Source organism: Mandrillus leucophaeus, unplaced genomic scaffold (genome assembly GCF_000951045.1).
Source record: "Mandrillus leucophaeus isolate KB7577 unplaced genomic scaffold, Mleu.le_1.0 Scaffold319, whole genome shotgun sequence".
NCBI classification, from domain to species: domain Eukaryota; kingdom Metazoa; phylum Chordata; class Mammalia; order Primates; family Cercopithecidae; genus Mandrillus; species Mandrillus leucophaeus.
Window position 1 is genome coordinate 2155708 of NW_012103354.1, and position 17230 is coordinate 2172937.

Sequence of the window (17230 nt, forward strand, 5' to 3'; positions counted from 1 at the left end):
TGGAGTTTGTGTAGACTCCACCTTTCAATGGAAGACCTGTCAAAGTCATGTTGAAGGAAAAGCACGTGGGATGGGAGATATTGTTTGGGCTATGTTTTGGAAAATGCCATCTTCCACAGTACCTAATTAATAGGATTACTGTTTGGACTAAAGGAGCTAGTGTAAAATCTTATAATGACAACTGTCTATAAGTTGCCAAAAAATTCTAGCGATTGTTATCCAGGGGATTATGGCTGTTCCACAATGTTCATAAAATTGTGAAGGGAATTAAATGAAAAAAATGATTTTGAAAGGTTATTATTAATAATTGTAATTATAGCAACTACCATCATTTAATGAATAGTCACTGCTATTGTAAATCTCTGCAAGAGCTTACATTATACAGATAAGACTGGCTTCCATAAAAACTGCATAAGTTGCCCTAGAAATATGACGAAGTCAGAGTTTGAGCACAAGTTTGTCTCTGTATGTATAGATGTGTATGGATGGACAGTATGACTGTGGTGCTGCTGGTGCTGCTAATGCATGGGGGGTTCATCATGAAAGTGTCTCGTTAGAGCCTGTGAGCTTACTATCAGAGAAATGGAACATTTTGCAAATGAGATAACAAGGAAGGCAACTAAATGTGGCCCCAGGAAGGCACTGTGGTGACTCAAAGGAATTCAAAAACAAGAATCTACACAAGAATCTTTTGCCTGGCTGGGCACAAGTTCAGCATCCTCAATAAGCCTGAGGCTCATGTAACATTCTAAGAGCTGCATGCTCCATTATCCACACTGTACGATTGTCTGATGTGCTGGAAAAGAAAGGTCAAGCAGAATTATTAGCAGGCAGCCTTTACTGCCCTTGGTCATAGACAATCATGTAGAAAAGATACATTACTACTGTACTGGTTGTACTGGTTTCGCTGCCATGAACTTGAATGAGATTTGGAGAAAATCAGCATAGGACAGTTTTTTTAAACCTTCATATTAATTGCTAATTATCTACAAGGGACTCCCACTTCCCACTCGTCCTTTAATATAGAGGGCATGGTGAGATTAAATAGATTATGAATCCAAAAGAAAGTTGCAAAGCGAAACACTAGCGATAAATATAGACAAAGTCTTGGAACTGATGAAATCTCTGTAAGGGGAAATTAAAACATAATGAACAGAAGTAACTTGCCCAAGACCACTTTGCTTGGAAATGATAGAGGCAAGATTTTCAACCCTGGCTTCTCTATATTGTGTCGCGCACAGAGTATTAAATGTGAAAAGCAAATAAGATAATGTTGAATTTCAGCTACTTACTGAAAACCTTCCAGTGATTTCCCCAAGTTTAAACAAAACCTGAAACCCACAATGGTCTATTTTACGCAATTTGGCCTCCACTTCCCTACGTGCCCTTCTCTCTCACCGGAAGGCTGGAGTCACTCTCCTCCTGTTCCTCTGCAGGTTTCAGGATCTTCTCACCTTAGGGTATTTGCCACTTGCTAATCACCTGGCCTGTAGCTTTTATCCTGCAGATATTCACATCATTGTCTTCCTCAGTCTTTTTAGATTCCTTTTTCTAAAGAATGTCTTCTCCTACCACAGTACTCAAAATCAATCTCTGCCTCTTTCTGCTTCTCACCTACACATTATTAACACAAGCATGCACGTTCAATCACACTCATACACATACACAGACTCACTCACAAATAGCTCACATTCATACACACACTCACACTCTTACACAACAGATTCATGCCCACACGATCACTCAACAGCCACTCACACATTTAGCCCCTCACACACAATCATGCACCTACACACACACAACCACACATCCACTCTCAGAACCCTCACCCTTTTACCCTACTTTCTTTTCCTTTTTCAGTGCAGTGACATCAGAGTGTGTTTGCATTTGTTTGTATTTTTTCTCTTTAGTCTGCCTCATTAGGAGAGGAATCTTGACTGTTTTGTTTAGTAGTAAACGAAACAACCAAATAAAACAGTGTCCTGGCACTAGGCCGGTACCTCCATGTACAGTATTAGGCTCCCAATAAACATGAAATAAATATATAGGAGGGTCACACTGCAGGAAAGCTTTCTGGAGAAGGTAACGCATGACCAACTTGTGAAGGAGGCAAGTTGTGAAGGAGGTGAAATAAGGGGAGTGTCAAATATAGAGTTAGACAGGGAGTGATGTTAAAGATAAAGTTTGTATTTTTAAAGTAAATATGGAGCTGTTGAAGGAAGGCTTTTAAACAGAATTTTTTTCCTGGGCTGTTGGCAATACCATAAGTGAGTCTTGGAGTTAACTCATGGACCATCCTGAAGACATGAAAAGAATCTTCAGCTATTTCAATAAATGAAGACATGCATGGTTCTCCCTCATTACCTGATGGGAAATGTAACACAGCATTGTTTTCCTCCCTTACATGTGGCAGGTGACCCCGGCATTTCACCTGGACCCAGATATTGCTTTATTACCCTTCATAGAACACATTCTTTTGACAAGCAGGCCATGTGGGATCTTCCTCCCCACATCCATTCACTTCTTTCATGTTTTCAGTCAATAGAAAGTTTAGTTTCAAATCCTTTGAGAAATTTATTGGGATTCAATGAAATCTAGTCTTGCAGCTGCCAAATAAAAGGGAAAATAAAAGTAAGTGTCTTCTTCTTCTAGGCGTATACCAGATGTCTGTGTCAGAAGCAGCCGTCCCTGGGGAGGAAGTAGGAAGAGTGAAAGCTAAAGACCCAGACATTGGAGAAAATGGCTTAGTCACATACAGTATTGTTGATGGAGATGGTATGGAATTGTTTGAAATCACAACGGACTATGAAACCCAGGAGGGGGTGATAAAGCTGAAAAAGGTGAGTTAGGGTAATGAATCAGATATGTCAGTGGTGTGACCTGCTCTGCCAAGGCAACACTGCAAGAAATAGGGAGGCGACGGTTAAGAAATGAGAATTTGTGAAACCTGGGGCCGACCCGGCTTTGTAGTTGAGCTCTGAGCCCTGGAAGATCACAGAATTATATTCCTTTCTGTTACTGCGGAGAAGTTGACAAAAGGGGCTGGTGATACCTGCCTGAGATTGCTAGTGAGTTCTTAAATGTTTTCCGACGGAGGGAAGCACAGTTCTCTCATGGCGAGAAGGACAATGAAATAAATCTAGATTTTGAAGAAGCAGCCCTGAGCATGCATGGAATTGCCCCCTTAGCTCTGCCACACTGAATCTGTTAGATAGGCTGTTCAGAACTCTTCTTGTTTGAACATTCAAGGTTCACTGCATTGCTGGACCCTCTGTGAAACTTAAGTCAATTCTCTGCTTGCTTTTATCTCAAGTGAACCTGGAGAAGCAACAATAATGGACCTGCTCCCATAGTCAAATAGCCTGTGGACCTCCCTTCATAGTCAGGTAGTCTATGGACCTTCCCCCAGAGTCAGTCATCAAAAACATGTCTCTGGGATTAATTTATTACAAAGAGAAGGTTAGTGTTTCTTCTTTTTTACATTCACTCAACACTAACTACTGGCCAGACAGAGCACCAGCCTCTTACAAACATCATTTCATTCACTTTTCACAAAAACAAAAACAAACGAACAAACAAAAAGTATAAAGTAGGTAGTATTATCCCAATTGGCAAAGAGACCTCCACTTAATTTTGAGGAGATTAGGTATCAGACAAATGAAATCGTTTGACCCAGTCACTATCACACAGCTCAGGCATGCAGACCTGGAATTCACACCGTGGTTATTCTAGAACAACTTCCCTCTCAAGACATTTTGAAAACAGCTGGCCCAGAAAGCATTTGTAAAGGAGAGCCAGATAAGATTCACTTCCAAGTGGAGAAATAGTTCCCATACATTCTAAAATGGTTTCCCCCGTGATTTACCATTTGAGAAATCAACACTTCTCCATCATGAAAGTGTATGGAGCATTAAATCAGAATTGGAGGATGGGATTACCTTGGTTTTAATCGAGCATTCATTTTCAACTTGGTTTTGTAGCATGCATATTAAACTCCTTAGTGTGGTGGAAAAGATTGGACTGTAACACTGATAGAAAGTTAATTTGAAGAATCAATAAAGAGGTCAGTAGCTAAAGAGGAGGCAAGGATGGACCAGTGGGGCAAGACTGGTCCTGAAAGGAATCTTTCAGGTGGGGGAGCAAGGAGTGACCTGTGCTAAGAAGCTGGCCTTTTACAACATTTTAAAGTGTGTTGGGGTTGGGGAAAATATTACGGGGCACAAAACAATGAGAAGGTAGGGAGTGACTGTTATAAAAAAATATAAAGAAAATGAAGGATATGGAAATTGGGGTGAAATTTGGATACTTGGAAAAGTCTACATTAATGGATGAATGGTAGGACCGAGGAAGCCTAATTATCAGCCACAGGGAGCCAGGGTAGTCATCACTAATTCCGGTTTCTCCTCTGGAAAAGTAGCTGTGCGAATTGTGTGTTGCCTAGAGCTGTCAACTTACTTCGTTAATTAATATTACTATCTCTTCTGCTTGACACTGACATATGAACATTGACATCAAAGATGCCTGCCTCCCATCCTTTGCTGTTCATGTAATTGGGTAGTTGGTTATGCTAAGGTTGTCACCTGTTTTCAGTGTATTCAGGGCATAAACACACACTGTATCTCTGAAATCCTGAAACATTTAAATCACCCCCATGGAACTCACACATCGCAAATGAGCTCTCTGCATATGATTAATTTGCACATTTGCCTCCAATTCAGTGTGTTTATTCTAGGCAGAGGAATAATCTTCTATAAAACACCGACGTTTAGGTTTTAAACAGTGTAAGATGTTATTTCATTTGTAAAAGAACATTTGCTCAAACTTGTAGCACAAAGTTCCAAATGTCCACCAGGGGAAAAAAAAGAAAAATTATAGATGAATTTAACAGAGTAAAAATATGACTCCTTGTGAAAGTCGTTACATGCAATTTAATACCATAAAAGTCTATAGAGACATTATGGCACTATTTCTGCATTTTAAAGTCTTTTTTAGCTTAGTATTTTTATTTATTTCCTAATTTATTCACCCATTTTTCCACCAAGAGTTATAGAGTTCTTATTATTTGTCAGGCAGGCCCTTTGCCAGAGGCTGGAAATCTAAAGTTGAAGAGACAGAGTCCTGACCACGGGGAGTTCACAATTTAACAGGACAGTGAAGTGAAACAATAATGAAAACTGAGAGAGTTTTTTCAGCCTTAGCGGTGTTGACGTCTTGGGCTGGATAATTCTTTGTTGTAGGAGGCTGTTCTGTGCATTGTAGGATACTTGGTAGTATCTAGTATCCCAGGCTTCCCTCAATAAAGGTCATTAAGCACATGCTCTACCCCACCCCAATGTCCTGATAATAATAATAAAAATAATTACTCTAGACATTGCCTAACATCCCTGGAGTAACTGGGAGCAAAATCACTCCCCAGTTGAAAATTGCCTGCAATAGTGTGATAAGACCTATGAACGTGGGTCATGAATGACTTCTTGAGGGGGCAGTTCTCAAGCTGAGTCTTGATAGATGAGGAGGAATTTGCTGGATAGTTAAGGACAGAAAAGGCAGAAAAAATAACTCATGAAAGGCTAGTATCAATGGAAACAGGACACATTTAAGAAGTTGCAATACCTTCAATCTTGAGAGTCTTAAGATAGATACAGTAAAGCCAATGAACAAAATTGTTAAAATTCAAGGGGGACATTACAAAGAATTGAAGAAGGTAGACGAGGTAGTGAGATGGTAGTGAAGGAGAAGAATTCAAGAAATAATTACTAGATAGAATCATTCATTTATTGAATATTTTAGAAAGCAATAAATCCCTCTTGCGTTCTGACTCTCTTAGTTTAATGGTGAATAGTGGAGAGAGATACTACCCTTGGGGTATTTAGACAGTCTCTATGTGGTTAGCTGAGGAAGAACCGGGGTCAAATAAAGGTGAGGTTTTAGGTGGCTTCGTGGACTTAGAGGGGAAAATCCGATCTGTTCATGCAGCACCTTTGGCTAAATGGGAATCCCATCTATCTCAGAGAAATCACCGCACAGTGTCTATTTATTTTCAACCAAATAAACTCCTTGTAAAGCAGTGTCAGAGCAGAATTATAAGGCATTTTTAATATTCCCTGTTTTAATAAAACTCTTTTTATGTTTGATTTTTCTTTATATTCTTTGTCCGCACATATATAGATATGGATACATAACATTTAACACGGTTGCAATCAGAGGGTGATCTGATTTGTTAACTTAATGTCACATCATAAACATTTTACATGCTGTTATATAATGTACATAATCATTTTTAATGACTACATAACATCCCATCCTATTGACGAATCATTATTTCCTTAATAAAACCTCACAGTTGGAGTTCATGTTTTGTGTGTATATTTCCACAGATTAGATATAACCTTCTATTATATCTAACAAATATCATGCATTTTTGAATATTGTTTGTTTTGGTTTTCTGTTGAATTAATCCCTCAGGGAAGATTTTCAGAGGTGGGATTAGTAAACTAGGGGGTATTAAGATTTTTATGGCTTATGCAATGTGTTGCCTCATTTAGCTTTATTTCAACTACTCATAACATGGATATAAATGTTCACATGGGAAACTACCTCACATCTTTTTTGGAGGGAGGAAGGGAATAAATTGTAGGCAAATGTCTAAATGTTAAGCATCTATCAACCCCACTCCTCATTCAGTCAAAATAACGGATGCATATGACCACTTGGTACAGTCATTCTTGCGTCCTGTGGGACAAAGATCAGCAAAGAGCAGTAAGACTCAGTAGACTTCTTAGGGATGCTCTCCTCCATTCCACTCCCACCCCCACCTCGCTGGGGAGGGAAATGAAGGGCTGCCAAAGGGCCACTAGGGGGCTACACAAATCTATCTGGGGCTGTTGAGGGGACTTCACAAGGCAACGAGGCTTGAACTGACTACCAGACTTGGAATCTCACCAAACTGGGAAAGGCCATCCCACATAAACCTGTGCAAAGGGCTGGAGAGCCTAGCTTGGGATGTGAAACTGCAACATGAGGATACTGTCCTCAACACCAACAAGGCTTCCCAGTGGGAAAATGGCTCCAGGTCCTTAGGCACATGCCTAAATCAAGTACAAAAGATTCTGCTGTAGTAAGATCAACAGACTATCTGATATTAGAAAAATTTCCTGTTTTCTGATTATAAATTACCCAGTCTCAGAACTATCATATTCTAGTGTTTAATGCTGTCTAATGATTGAAGGGATTTTTTAGAAGTTGCAGCAATCTCGTATGTTCAGTCTATAAATATCATTCCTTTCTGCTGCTCAGCAACCTAGCCAAGGAGAAAGGAACTGCTGAGTCCCAGGATGATGGAAAGGCTGGGGGCAGATTTAGATTTAGAAAAAGGTAGTGTTTCCTGACTCTGGGAAGAGGGAGGTAGGAAGATGATAGAAAAAGTATCAAGGCTATTGAACATGTTTAACCCTGTTGAAACTGGGATCATCAGCCTTAGTGTGGAGTACTGCAAAATTAGATCAGGAATCAGCCCCGTGACTGTATGCCCATTCAGAATAAGCGTTTGCCAGGCAAATGATAACAGCATGGCAGGCAGATGCTCGCCTTAGAAGATGAAACTCTTTCCAAACATTTGGTAGTTCAGCAACATCCAGAGCACTAATTAGAAAGTTGTTTCCTAGGCAGCAGGGCTTGTTTCTCTGCTACAATGTTACTTTCCATCCTTTACTGACTGATTCACTGTAACTCCTCTCATTCAAAATTAAGCAGTGTTTACCATCAATTTCCGTATAACTACAGCCATTCAAATGCTACGACTCATTTTTTCTTTCATATTCGTGTAAAATTTTACTGCTTACATTTGTTTTTCTTTAAATAGACCATCTTTAATATATATGCATTCTTTTTTTTAAAAAAGGAAGCATTTTAAAAAAGGAAACATTTCCCTCATTATCTTGTCACTTGCCAAAAATAGAAGGTAACTTAAAAATAAATGCAATCAAACCAAAACGATGCCATTACATTCTAGCTAGAGTTGTATCATAATAACTCACAAAAGAGATTGCGAAACAGAGCAGATATGTTAAAATGGTGTTCTACTTGGTGTGTCAAGGATTTAAAGACTTGGAAAATAAATAATTATCTCAGTATGTAAGTTAATATCATTTGACAACCTCACCTATCAAATTACCTATAAACCACCATATGTCATCTTATGGGCCACTGCTGGTAAGAGTCCCAGACATTGGGAAACAGAACGTGGTCAGAAACTTTCAACATGAAGCTTTCAATATGATCAAGCTGGATGGTTGCGGGTGGGAGAGGTATGAACCAGTCATCAAAAAGGACATGGTTTTTGGCTGAAATTCAGTGGGTATTTTTGTTACCAAGATTCTTACTTTTCAGAATGAGGTACCAAATGTATTTTTGTAGTGTTTTAATTCCCTTCCTTAGGTAATTCTTAGTGACTTATTTGGGCAACACTAGTGTTGCTATATAGAATAAGGTTCACTTTAGATGACATGGTCTTTCTGTGTCTGTCGTGCTCTTAGAATGACCCATTAGGCACATTCTAAGTTTCAGCAATTGATTTGTGTGATTTTTCTGACCAAATGCCTCAGGAAATTTGATATTGAGTAGACTCTGATTTTCTCCCTTTGAGGAACTATTCACTCTTCCCTATAAAACAGTCAAGTCTTTCTCTTCCATTATTCTTTCAAGGAATTGGTTGTCAATCTTCTCTTCATTCTTGCCAGCCTGTAGATTTTGAAACCAAACGAGCCTATAGCTTGAAGGTGGAGGCAGCCAACGTGCACATCGACCCGAAGTTTATCAGCAATGGCCCCTTCAAGGACACTGTGACCGTCAAGATCGCAGTAGAAGATGCTGACGAGCCCCCTATGTTCTTGGCCCCAAGTTACATCCATGAAGTCCAAGAAAATGCAGCTGCTGGCACCGTGGTTGGGAGAGTGCATGCCAAAGACCCTGATGCTGCCAACAGCCCAATAAGGTACAGACGGATTTACTTTAAGAGCTTGGATGGGGAATTTTAAAGTCAAGAGGTTCTGGAAAAGCCCTGTAGGAACGACATTCTTCAATTTCAAAAAGGGTCCAAGTTTATCAGGTTCAATAGAATGTAAACAAGATTACAATTTAGAAGACATGAGCTCTCCTTCACCTCTGTTCCTGACTTTTTGGATAAGATTGTTCAAGCTCCATGACTTTGCTCTGGAGCAGATTCCCCCAGACGTGCTAAGTGACGGAGCCCTGAGCTGGGCCTGTCTGCCTCAGGGGACTGTGGGGAAGTATAAATAATTATTGTGAAATAATTATAGTAATTGCAATTTATTAAATACCTTCCCATTCTCCGGTTACTCTGTGAGGAGGTTAGCTATGTGATCTAATCAATCCCCTCAACTTAATTGATACATAAATTGTTATTCCTTCAAATGAGAGGAAACTGGAGGCACTGCAAGACAAAGTGACTTTCCTGGAATGACGCAGCCACTGAGCAGGAGGCAAGGAAAGTCAGCTCTGTCTAACTGCTGCTGAATACTTTGTAAGAGTAGTAAAGTGTCCAAATACATTTCGGGTGCTTTTATTATTATGAATACTTTTTTTGTGACAAAAAATGTGATCCAGAACTGTGGCTTGGCACCGTGGCTCACATCTGTAATCCCTTCATTTTGGGAAGGCTAAGGCGGGTGGATCACCTCAGGTCAGGAGTTCGAGTCCAGCCTTGATAATGTGGTGAAACCCTGCCTCTACTGAAAATACAAAATTTAGCTGCGCATGGTGGTGTGCACCTGTAATTCCAGCCCCTTGGGAGGCTTAGGTAGGACAGTCACTTGAATTCGGGAGGCAGAGGTTGCAGTAAACCGAGATCAAGCCACTGCATTCTAGCCCGGGTGACAGAGTGAGACCCTGTCTCAAAAAAAAAAAAAAAAAAAAAAAAGGAAAAGTGATCCAGAGCTCTGCTTCTCCGCTCTCCTCTTCATCCTGAGGTAATGACTGATGAAGCTAATGGTGAAGATGAGAGGGTGATGAGAAGGAGGTGGAGAAGGGGCTTGAATCACACATTTATAGAGTGGAAGTTGATAGTGCCCTGGAACTTCCCCTGGACCGGATTCTAGCCGGGGTTTCTTTTTTTCCCACAGCCACTCCCCTCATTTCCTTCTTGCTTGGATTTCTTTATGTACCTCCACAGGGTCTCCCAGCCCTCAGTCTTTCATTTACTTCTCCGCGTGAATCCTGACTCTGCAGCCAGAGCGACCCTCATACAATGCACATCCAAACATCACATCTTACCTTAGTTAAAACACAAGAAGAAAGTTAATGATTAAATGGTTCCCTGTTGTCTCCCTTTTCAAAATAATCTAACCTCATTCACTCAGTTTAAAAAGTTTCTTTGCACCCCTCTACCTCCATCTCATTCTTTGAAGCTCTCCTGCTCTCCCCTAATCCCTGGACAGCACTTGCCTTTCCAAGTTGCCACATTGGACTCATTTTCTCCATCTCCACTTAGGTGTTATCTCCTGTAGGAATTCTTCCAGGGCTCCCTAGAGATGTATCGGATGTCCTTCCACTAGCTCCTCTCTAGCTCACCCGCCAGGCTACATCACAGGGACACTTAGGTTATGCAATGTCCTCACTAGAGAGTCTTAAAGAGCTCGATGTTTGTGTAGTTTAGGCCTTGACAAACTATAGCCCATAGGCCAAACCTGGCTGCCATTTGCTTTTCTCTCTCTCTCTCTCTTTTTTATTTTTTCTGTGGTGAAAAAAATTTACATATCATGAAGCATGAACTTTACCTGTTCAACTGGTACAATGTGTTGGTTTTTAGTATATTTCATGAAGATGTTCCACCATTACCACTGTCTAATTCCAGAATATTTTTATTGTTCTCTCCGCCAAAGAAATCCCATGTCCATTAGCAGTCACTCCCTGTTTCTCCTTCTTCCCAGTCTCCTGTAACAACTAACTTATTCTTTGTCTGTATGTTTGCCCATTCTGGACCTTTCATATAAATGGAATAATACAACATGTGGTTTTATGTAACTGAACTTTTGCATGTAGCATAATGATTTTGAGGTTCATTCATGTTGCAGAGTGCATCACTAATTCATTTCCTTTTATTGCTGAGTAATTTTTCATTGTATGGGTGCACCACATTTTATTTGCTCATTTATCATTTGGATGCGTGTTTGAGTTGCTTCCAATCTTGGCTGTGACAGATAATGCTGAATATTCCTGGACATGTCTTAGCCTAAACATGTTTTCGTCTTTCCTGGGCATATACCTAGGAGTGGAATTACTGGATTATATGGTAGCTCTGTGTTTAACTTTCTGAGGAGCTGCCAAAGTGTTTTCCACAGTAGCTGTACCATTTTACTTTGTTATCAATAATATATGAGAATTCTAATTTCTCCATATTCTCACCAACATTTTTGCCTTTTTTGATTATAGCTATCATAATGGGTGTGAAATGATATGTCATTATAGTTTTGATTTGTATTTCCGTAGTGACTAGGGATATCAAGCATCTTTTATTTATTTATATATTTACTCATTTATTTATTTATTTACTATTGAGACATAGTCTCTCTCTGTCGCCCAGGCTGGAGTGCAGTGGCACGATCTCAGCTCAGTCCCATGTATGCTTCCCAGGCTCAAGTGAGTCTTGTACTTCAATCTTCCAAGTAGCTGGGACTACAGGTGTGCACCACCAGGCCCAGCTATTTTTTTATTTTTTAATAGACACAGGATTTTGCCATGTTGGTCACGCTGATCTCAAATTCCTGGCCTCAAGTGATCCACCCACCTCTGCCTTCCAAAGTGCTGGGATTACACGCATGAGCCACTGCACCTGGCCTGAGCCTCTTTTTATGTGCTTATTAGCCATTTGTATATCTTCTTAGGATAAATATCTATTCAAGTATTTTGCCCATTTCATAATTGGATTTTTTTTTTTATTGTTGAGTTGTAAGAGCTGTTTACATATTCTGAATGGTAGGAACTTATTAGATGTATGATTTGCAGTTTTTTTTCTCATTCCATGGGATATTTTTTCCATTTCTTAATAGTGTCATTTGAGGCACAAAAGGTTTTAATTTTTATGAATTCCAGTGGGTCTATTCTTTTTCTTTTAAATGTCTATAATGAAATAATTGTCTAATCTAAAGTCATGAATGATTTACACATTTTTTAAAAAATAAACTTTATGATTTTAGCTTTCACATTTAGATTTTTATCAGTTTTGAGCATACTTTTATATATGTTGTCAGGAAGGGGTCCAACTTTATTATTTTGCATGTGTGTATCCAATTATTCCAGCACTATTTGTTGAAAAGACTATTTTTTCTTAATTGAATGGTCTTGGCATTCATGTTGAAAATTGACCATTCATAGTCATAGAAACCAGGTTTGTTTCTGTACTCTTGATTATATTCCATTAATTATATGTCTATCCATATGGCAGTACCACATAGCCTTCATCACCATAACTTTGTACTATGTTTTGAAATCAGAAACTGTGAATTCTTCATCTTTTTTCTCACCACCTATTTTTGTAGATAATGTTATATGGGAAGACAGTCACATCATTTGTTTGCATATTACCTACGTCTTCTTTCCTGCTGCAAGGGCAGAGTTGAGTAGTTGAGACAGGGATTCTAATTCCTGCACAAGCTAAGCATTTGCTGGCTGGCCCTTTGCAGAACATGTTTGCTGACCCCTGTTCTAGATCATCACTGTACCTTCCACCAAACAGAGTACATGGCCCAAAGTCGATGTCTAGCAAATATTTATTGAGTAAATAAATAAAATAACTCCTGATTTGGCTTAGAAGGTCAAGCTCACAGTTTTTGAGTGTAAAACAGGAAGCGTGATAGGAGTGATGACATCTTATTCACACATTTATCTGACAAATCTTCATTGAGCACACACTGGGGGTTCCCAGTATACTTAACGAGGCAGACACTTAAGAAAAAGTAAATGGATCTAAATATGAAAACAAATTACATGGACAATGGAGTTTGTCCATTTATATCAAAGAAAATAGTGGCAGGGAAGAAGGAATTCCCAACTCTAAGTGATGTTGGGTTGCTTTTGGATCTTTGAACATTGATTCTTCTGAGGAAAAGAGAGATAATTAATATTTACTGAGCATCTTTTCAGCCTCGTACAACAGGTTTTACAAACTTATTTCAGTCGGTTCTCACTGACATCCTTTGCGGCTATGGCTTCTCTAGAATTGAATAGGTGGGAAGACTGAGGCTCGGAGCAATGATGGGACTTCTCTAAAATCGCATGGACGGTCAGTGTCGAACATTGGATTTTAGCCCAGATCTGTCTTGAGTTCATTTTGAGCTTTTTACTTTAACCCAGCAGCCACTAATGGAAAGATTTCCCAAGAAGGTTTGATTACTATATTCTCTTTGTGCAGAAAGATACATTAAATAATGACTATGGACCCTTCTAACACCTTTAAACTACTTAAAAATCTTCACAGTGTGAATTTTAAATGAGTTATCTTTGGCCTAGAATATCGAGGTGCATTATAAACTTTTTAGAAGAGCAGTGACTGTGACGTAAAAACACTTACTCATTTGCTCTGCACCTCATTGTCTCCAAGGATTCACATCTGCAATTGGTTATTTGGGTCATGTTTTCAAATGGTAGCTGTTCTGTGCATGTAGGCAATTTCCATGTCTATAATTATCCAAGGTGCTCAATACCACACTTGAACCAACCCCCTACTTCTACCTACTTGGGTCTTTGTTCTTTAGAAATGTCAGACAAATTATAGGAGAATATTCAAAGCTTTTTTGTTTGTTTTTGAGACAGGGTTTCACTCTTTCACCCAGCCTGGAGTGCAGTGGCGTCATCATGGCTCACTACAGACTTGAGCTCCCTAGGCTCAGGTGATCCTCCCACATCAGCCTCCCAAGTAACTGGGACAGCAGGTGCATGCCACTGTGCCTGCCTAATTTTTTGTTTTGTTTTGTTTTTGTAGAGAGGGGGTTCTCACTATGTTGCCCATGCTGGTCTCAAACTCCTGGGCTTAAGTGATCCTCCTGGCTCAGCCTCCCAAAATGCTGGGATTTCAGGCATGAACCATTGCACCTAGTCTGTTCAAAACTTTTTTGTTTGCTTGTTTGTTGGTTGGTTGGTTGGTTGGTTGGTTGGTTTTTGGAGACCGAGTCTCACTCTGTTACCCAGGCTGGAGTGCAGTGGTGTGATCCCAGCTCACTGCAGCCTCTGCCTCCCGGGTTCAAGCAAGTAGCTGGGATTACAGGCATGTGCCACCATGGCCAGCTAATTTTGTATATTTAGTAGAGACAGGTTTCACCATGTTAGCCAGGCTGATCTCAAACTCCCAACCTCTGGTGATCCACCCTTCTTGGCCTCCCAAAGTGCTGGGATTATAGGCATGAGCCATTGTGCCAGGCCTCAAAACTTTTTATCTAATGGGTCTTTTACCCTCCCTACCTAATTTCCTGGTTGTTTCTCTTCACCTTTGTGGAAATTTGTGTCCTTGGACATATAATGGAGGCCTTGCAATATCACCCTAACTCTTAACTTTTTGGACATTCTGCAGATCTTTTTTTCTCAGATTGTAGCATTAGACACATTTTTGTTTACAATTTCCTTTCTAAAATATTCTCTCCCTTTAGTTTTCTTGGCACTAACCTCTTATGCCTCAGATAACACTGTACCTGATGTCTTCACTAGTCTTTGATCCCTGTCCAGGCATTGACTTGGTCCTTTCTCTCTCTGTGTCCACTCACCTATAGGGTTTTACCCAAGTGGTAATTGACCTAAGTTGATGCTTCAGATTTCCTGCCCCTAGGCTGATCTTTCTCCCCGACTCTAATTCTGCATTTATGATACTGTCTGTTGTGTACTTTCACCCATTTGCTTTTTCTTTCACTGGCTTACTCATTTATCCAAGATATATTTTTGATTTTATAATTATTGTGACATACTTTAAAACAAAAACAGCTGTTTCCACCCTTGACTTCCTGAAGCCTACAATAGAGTTGAGTCTTTGCTCTCTGAGCATTTTGACATATCCTTAATTAAATGTCAACCTTTCCTCCCTGGTAACTGACTTTTTTTTTTCTTTTTTCTTTTTAATTTTTTTAAATAATTTCAACATTTATTTTTGATTCGGGGGTATATGTGTAGGTTTGTTAATGGTTATATTGTGTAGTGCTGAGGTTGGGGATATGATTGATCCTGTCTCATTACAGGACATATATCCAAAGGAAAATCAATTTTATAAATATTTATGTAAAAATATATATCCAGAGGAAAATAAAAAGACACAAGCACTCAACTGATCATCACAGCATTATTCACAATAGCAAATATTTTCTTTTTCGATGTCCTTTAATCTCCCTCTCTCAGACATTCAGGTGAGAAGCTACCTGGGACTCTCTCAGCCTCCCCTAGATGCCCAAATATTCACTAAATCCTACTGGGGCTTTCGTCATCATTTAGGATTCCATTTCCTCTGTCACCCCTGTACTTCACTCTCATCACCTCATGTATTTAAAAACAGCATCAAATCCTTAAGTTTCCTCTGCTCCTTCTTCTACTCTCTCTTCCTCAGACCATCTTGCCCATCATATGTTTTTGATCTCCTTGAGAGCTTGTATCCATTTATATGCTTCTCTGCTCAAAGCATTCCATGATTTCTCACTGGCTATAGGATGAAGGTCATGCTCTTACATATGAGAGCTTCCACAGTCTGTTCTCAGTGTGTAACAGCAGCATCAACAACAAAAACAATAGCAGTTATTGTTGGTTGCACTGCTTATATGTGTGAGTCACTACATTATGTATCTTAAACATTTATTATTTTATTGAATTCTCACAGATAACAAAAGAGTTAGGTACTATTAATATTCCAGTTCAGCCAGGTTCCTGCAATCCCAGCTACCCAGGAGGCTGAGGCAGGAGGATGACTTGAGCCCAGCAGTTCAAGACAAGCTGGGGCAACATAGTGAGATTCTATTTGGAAAAAATATGTGTATTAATTCCATTTTAGAAGATAAACATGCTAAGGCTCAAAGAACTTAAATGGCTTTTCCATTATCATCTAGCTTATGTGTAGCCAATTATGAAGTTGTACTTAGGATTTCCAAAACCCAAAACTCATGCCCTTCATTTCTGTGGAATAATGCCTTGAATTATTAATGATCTTTTTTCCCACATGTGTGTTGTCATGCCAACTAAATAGTGAGCTCCCTCATGGAAGGAAAAAAAGTCTTTGATTATTTTTTTGACTCCTTTCCGCATAGTGTTATCTGCTGAGGGCTCAGTTACTGAGCATCTCCTGACATTGAGGAGGTGTGTGAATATCTTTGGTTTTGTCACTGTGCCAGGGACTCATCATTCCATTTTTATGGGGAGCTGTGAAGTTAAGTGACATCGTGAATGAGCTCATGTTTATATACTGTGAAGTGCCGCTCAGTGGGGGTCCCTCTTTCCTGAAAAGAACATGATCTGGGATTAGAAGATCTGACTTCCAATATTGTCTCTTCCAGAAACTGGACATAGGCCATTTGTAAATTTCATCATTTGTAAATCTAGGCGATTAAACCTTCTGATATTCATAGTCTCTGCTCTCTCTAATTATTCTTTGATTTTTGACCACCACTGAATGCCTTCTGACATACTCATTTTGTAAATTTTTGGAAATCATAGCTTAGACCTCTAAGAGCAGAAAATCACCCATTTATGAAGGTCAGCATACTACCTGAATTAACGTAACCCATTATTGTTCTTTTCCGTTTGGGAGTTAGTCTAAGGGAGTGGTAAGGGAAGAGGCTTTGGAGTTCAGCAGACCCATTACAACAAGACTGTATCCTGGGCAAGTCACTTTACCTTACTACAACCCAGCAAAAGCCATTCTTCCTCTGTCTGCCACCTCACTTTGCCATAAATACAGCCCAATAATATTATGTGACTTTTTTTATCCTTTATTAGTAAAAAGTTAACTTAGTGGATGGGAGTGACTAAAATTTTATGCACAGCCTGGAGTCATTAAAATGAACTATTATGCACAGCCTGGAGTCATTAAAATATGGGAAAATGCCCTATTAGTAAATGGCCAAGCTTACTTTGTACATTGCATACTGGAATTCAGAGCCAAGCTAACTGAGAACCCCTGAAACTAAATAAACTAAACAGATTTACTAAAATATAGTTAACATTTTCTTTTTTTTCTTTTTTCTTTTTT

General features: G+C 39.4%; 1 protein-coding gene across 1 annotated transcript in view; it reads left to right on the forward strand.

Annotated features, from left to right (window-relative positions):
- The window catches only part of CDH11 (cadherin 11, type 2, OB-cadherin (osteoblast)), a 193189-nt gene that overhangs the window by 148119 nt on the left and 27840 nt on the right, over window positions 1–17230 (forward strand). Inside the window, exons 8-9 of the mRNA XM_011987902.1 lie at window positions 2653–2840; window positions 8739–8992. Of these exons, the coding sequence (XP_011843292.1) occupies window positions 2653–2840; window positions 8739–8992 (442 nt within the window). The remainder of the gene's footprint in view (window positions 1–2652; window positions 2841–8738; window positions 8993–17230) is intronic.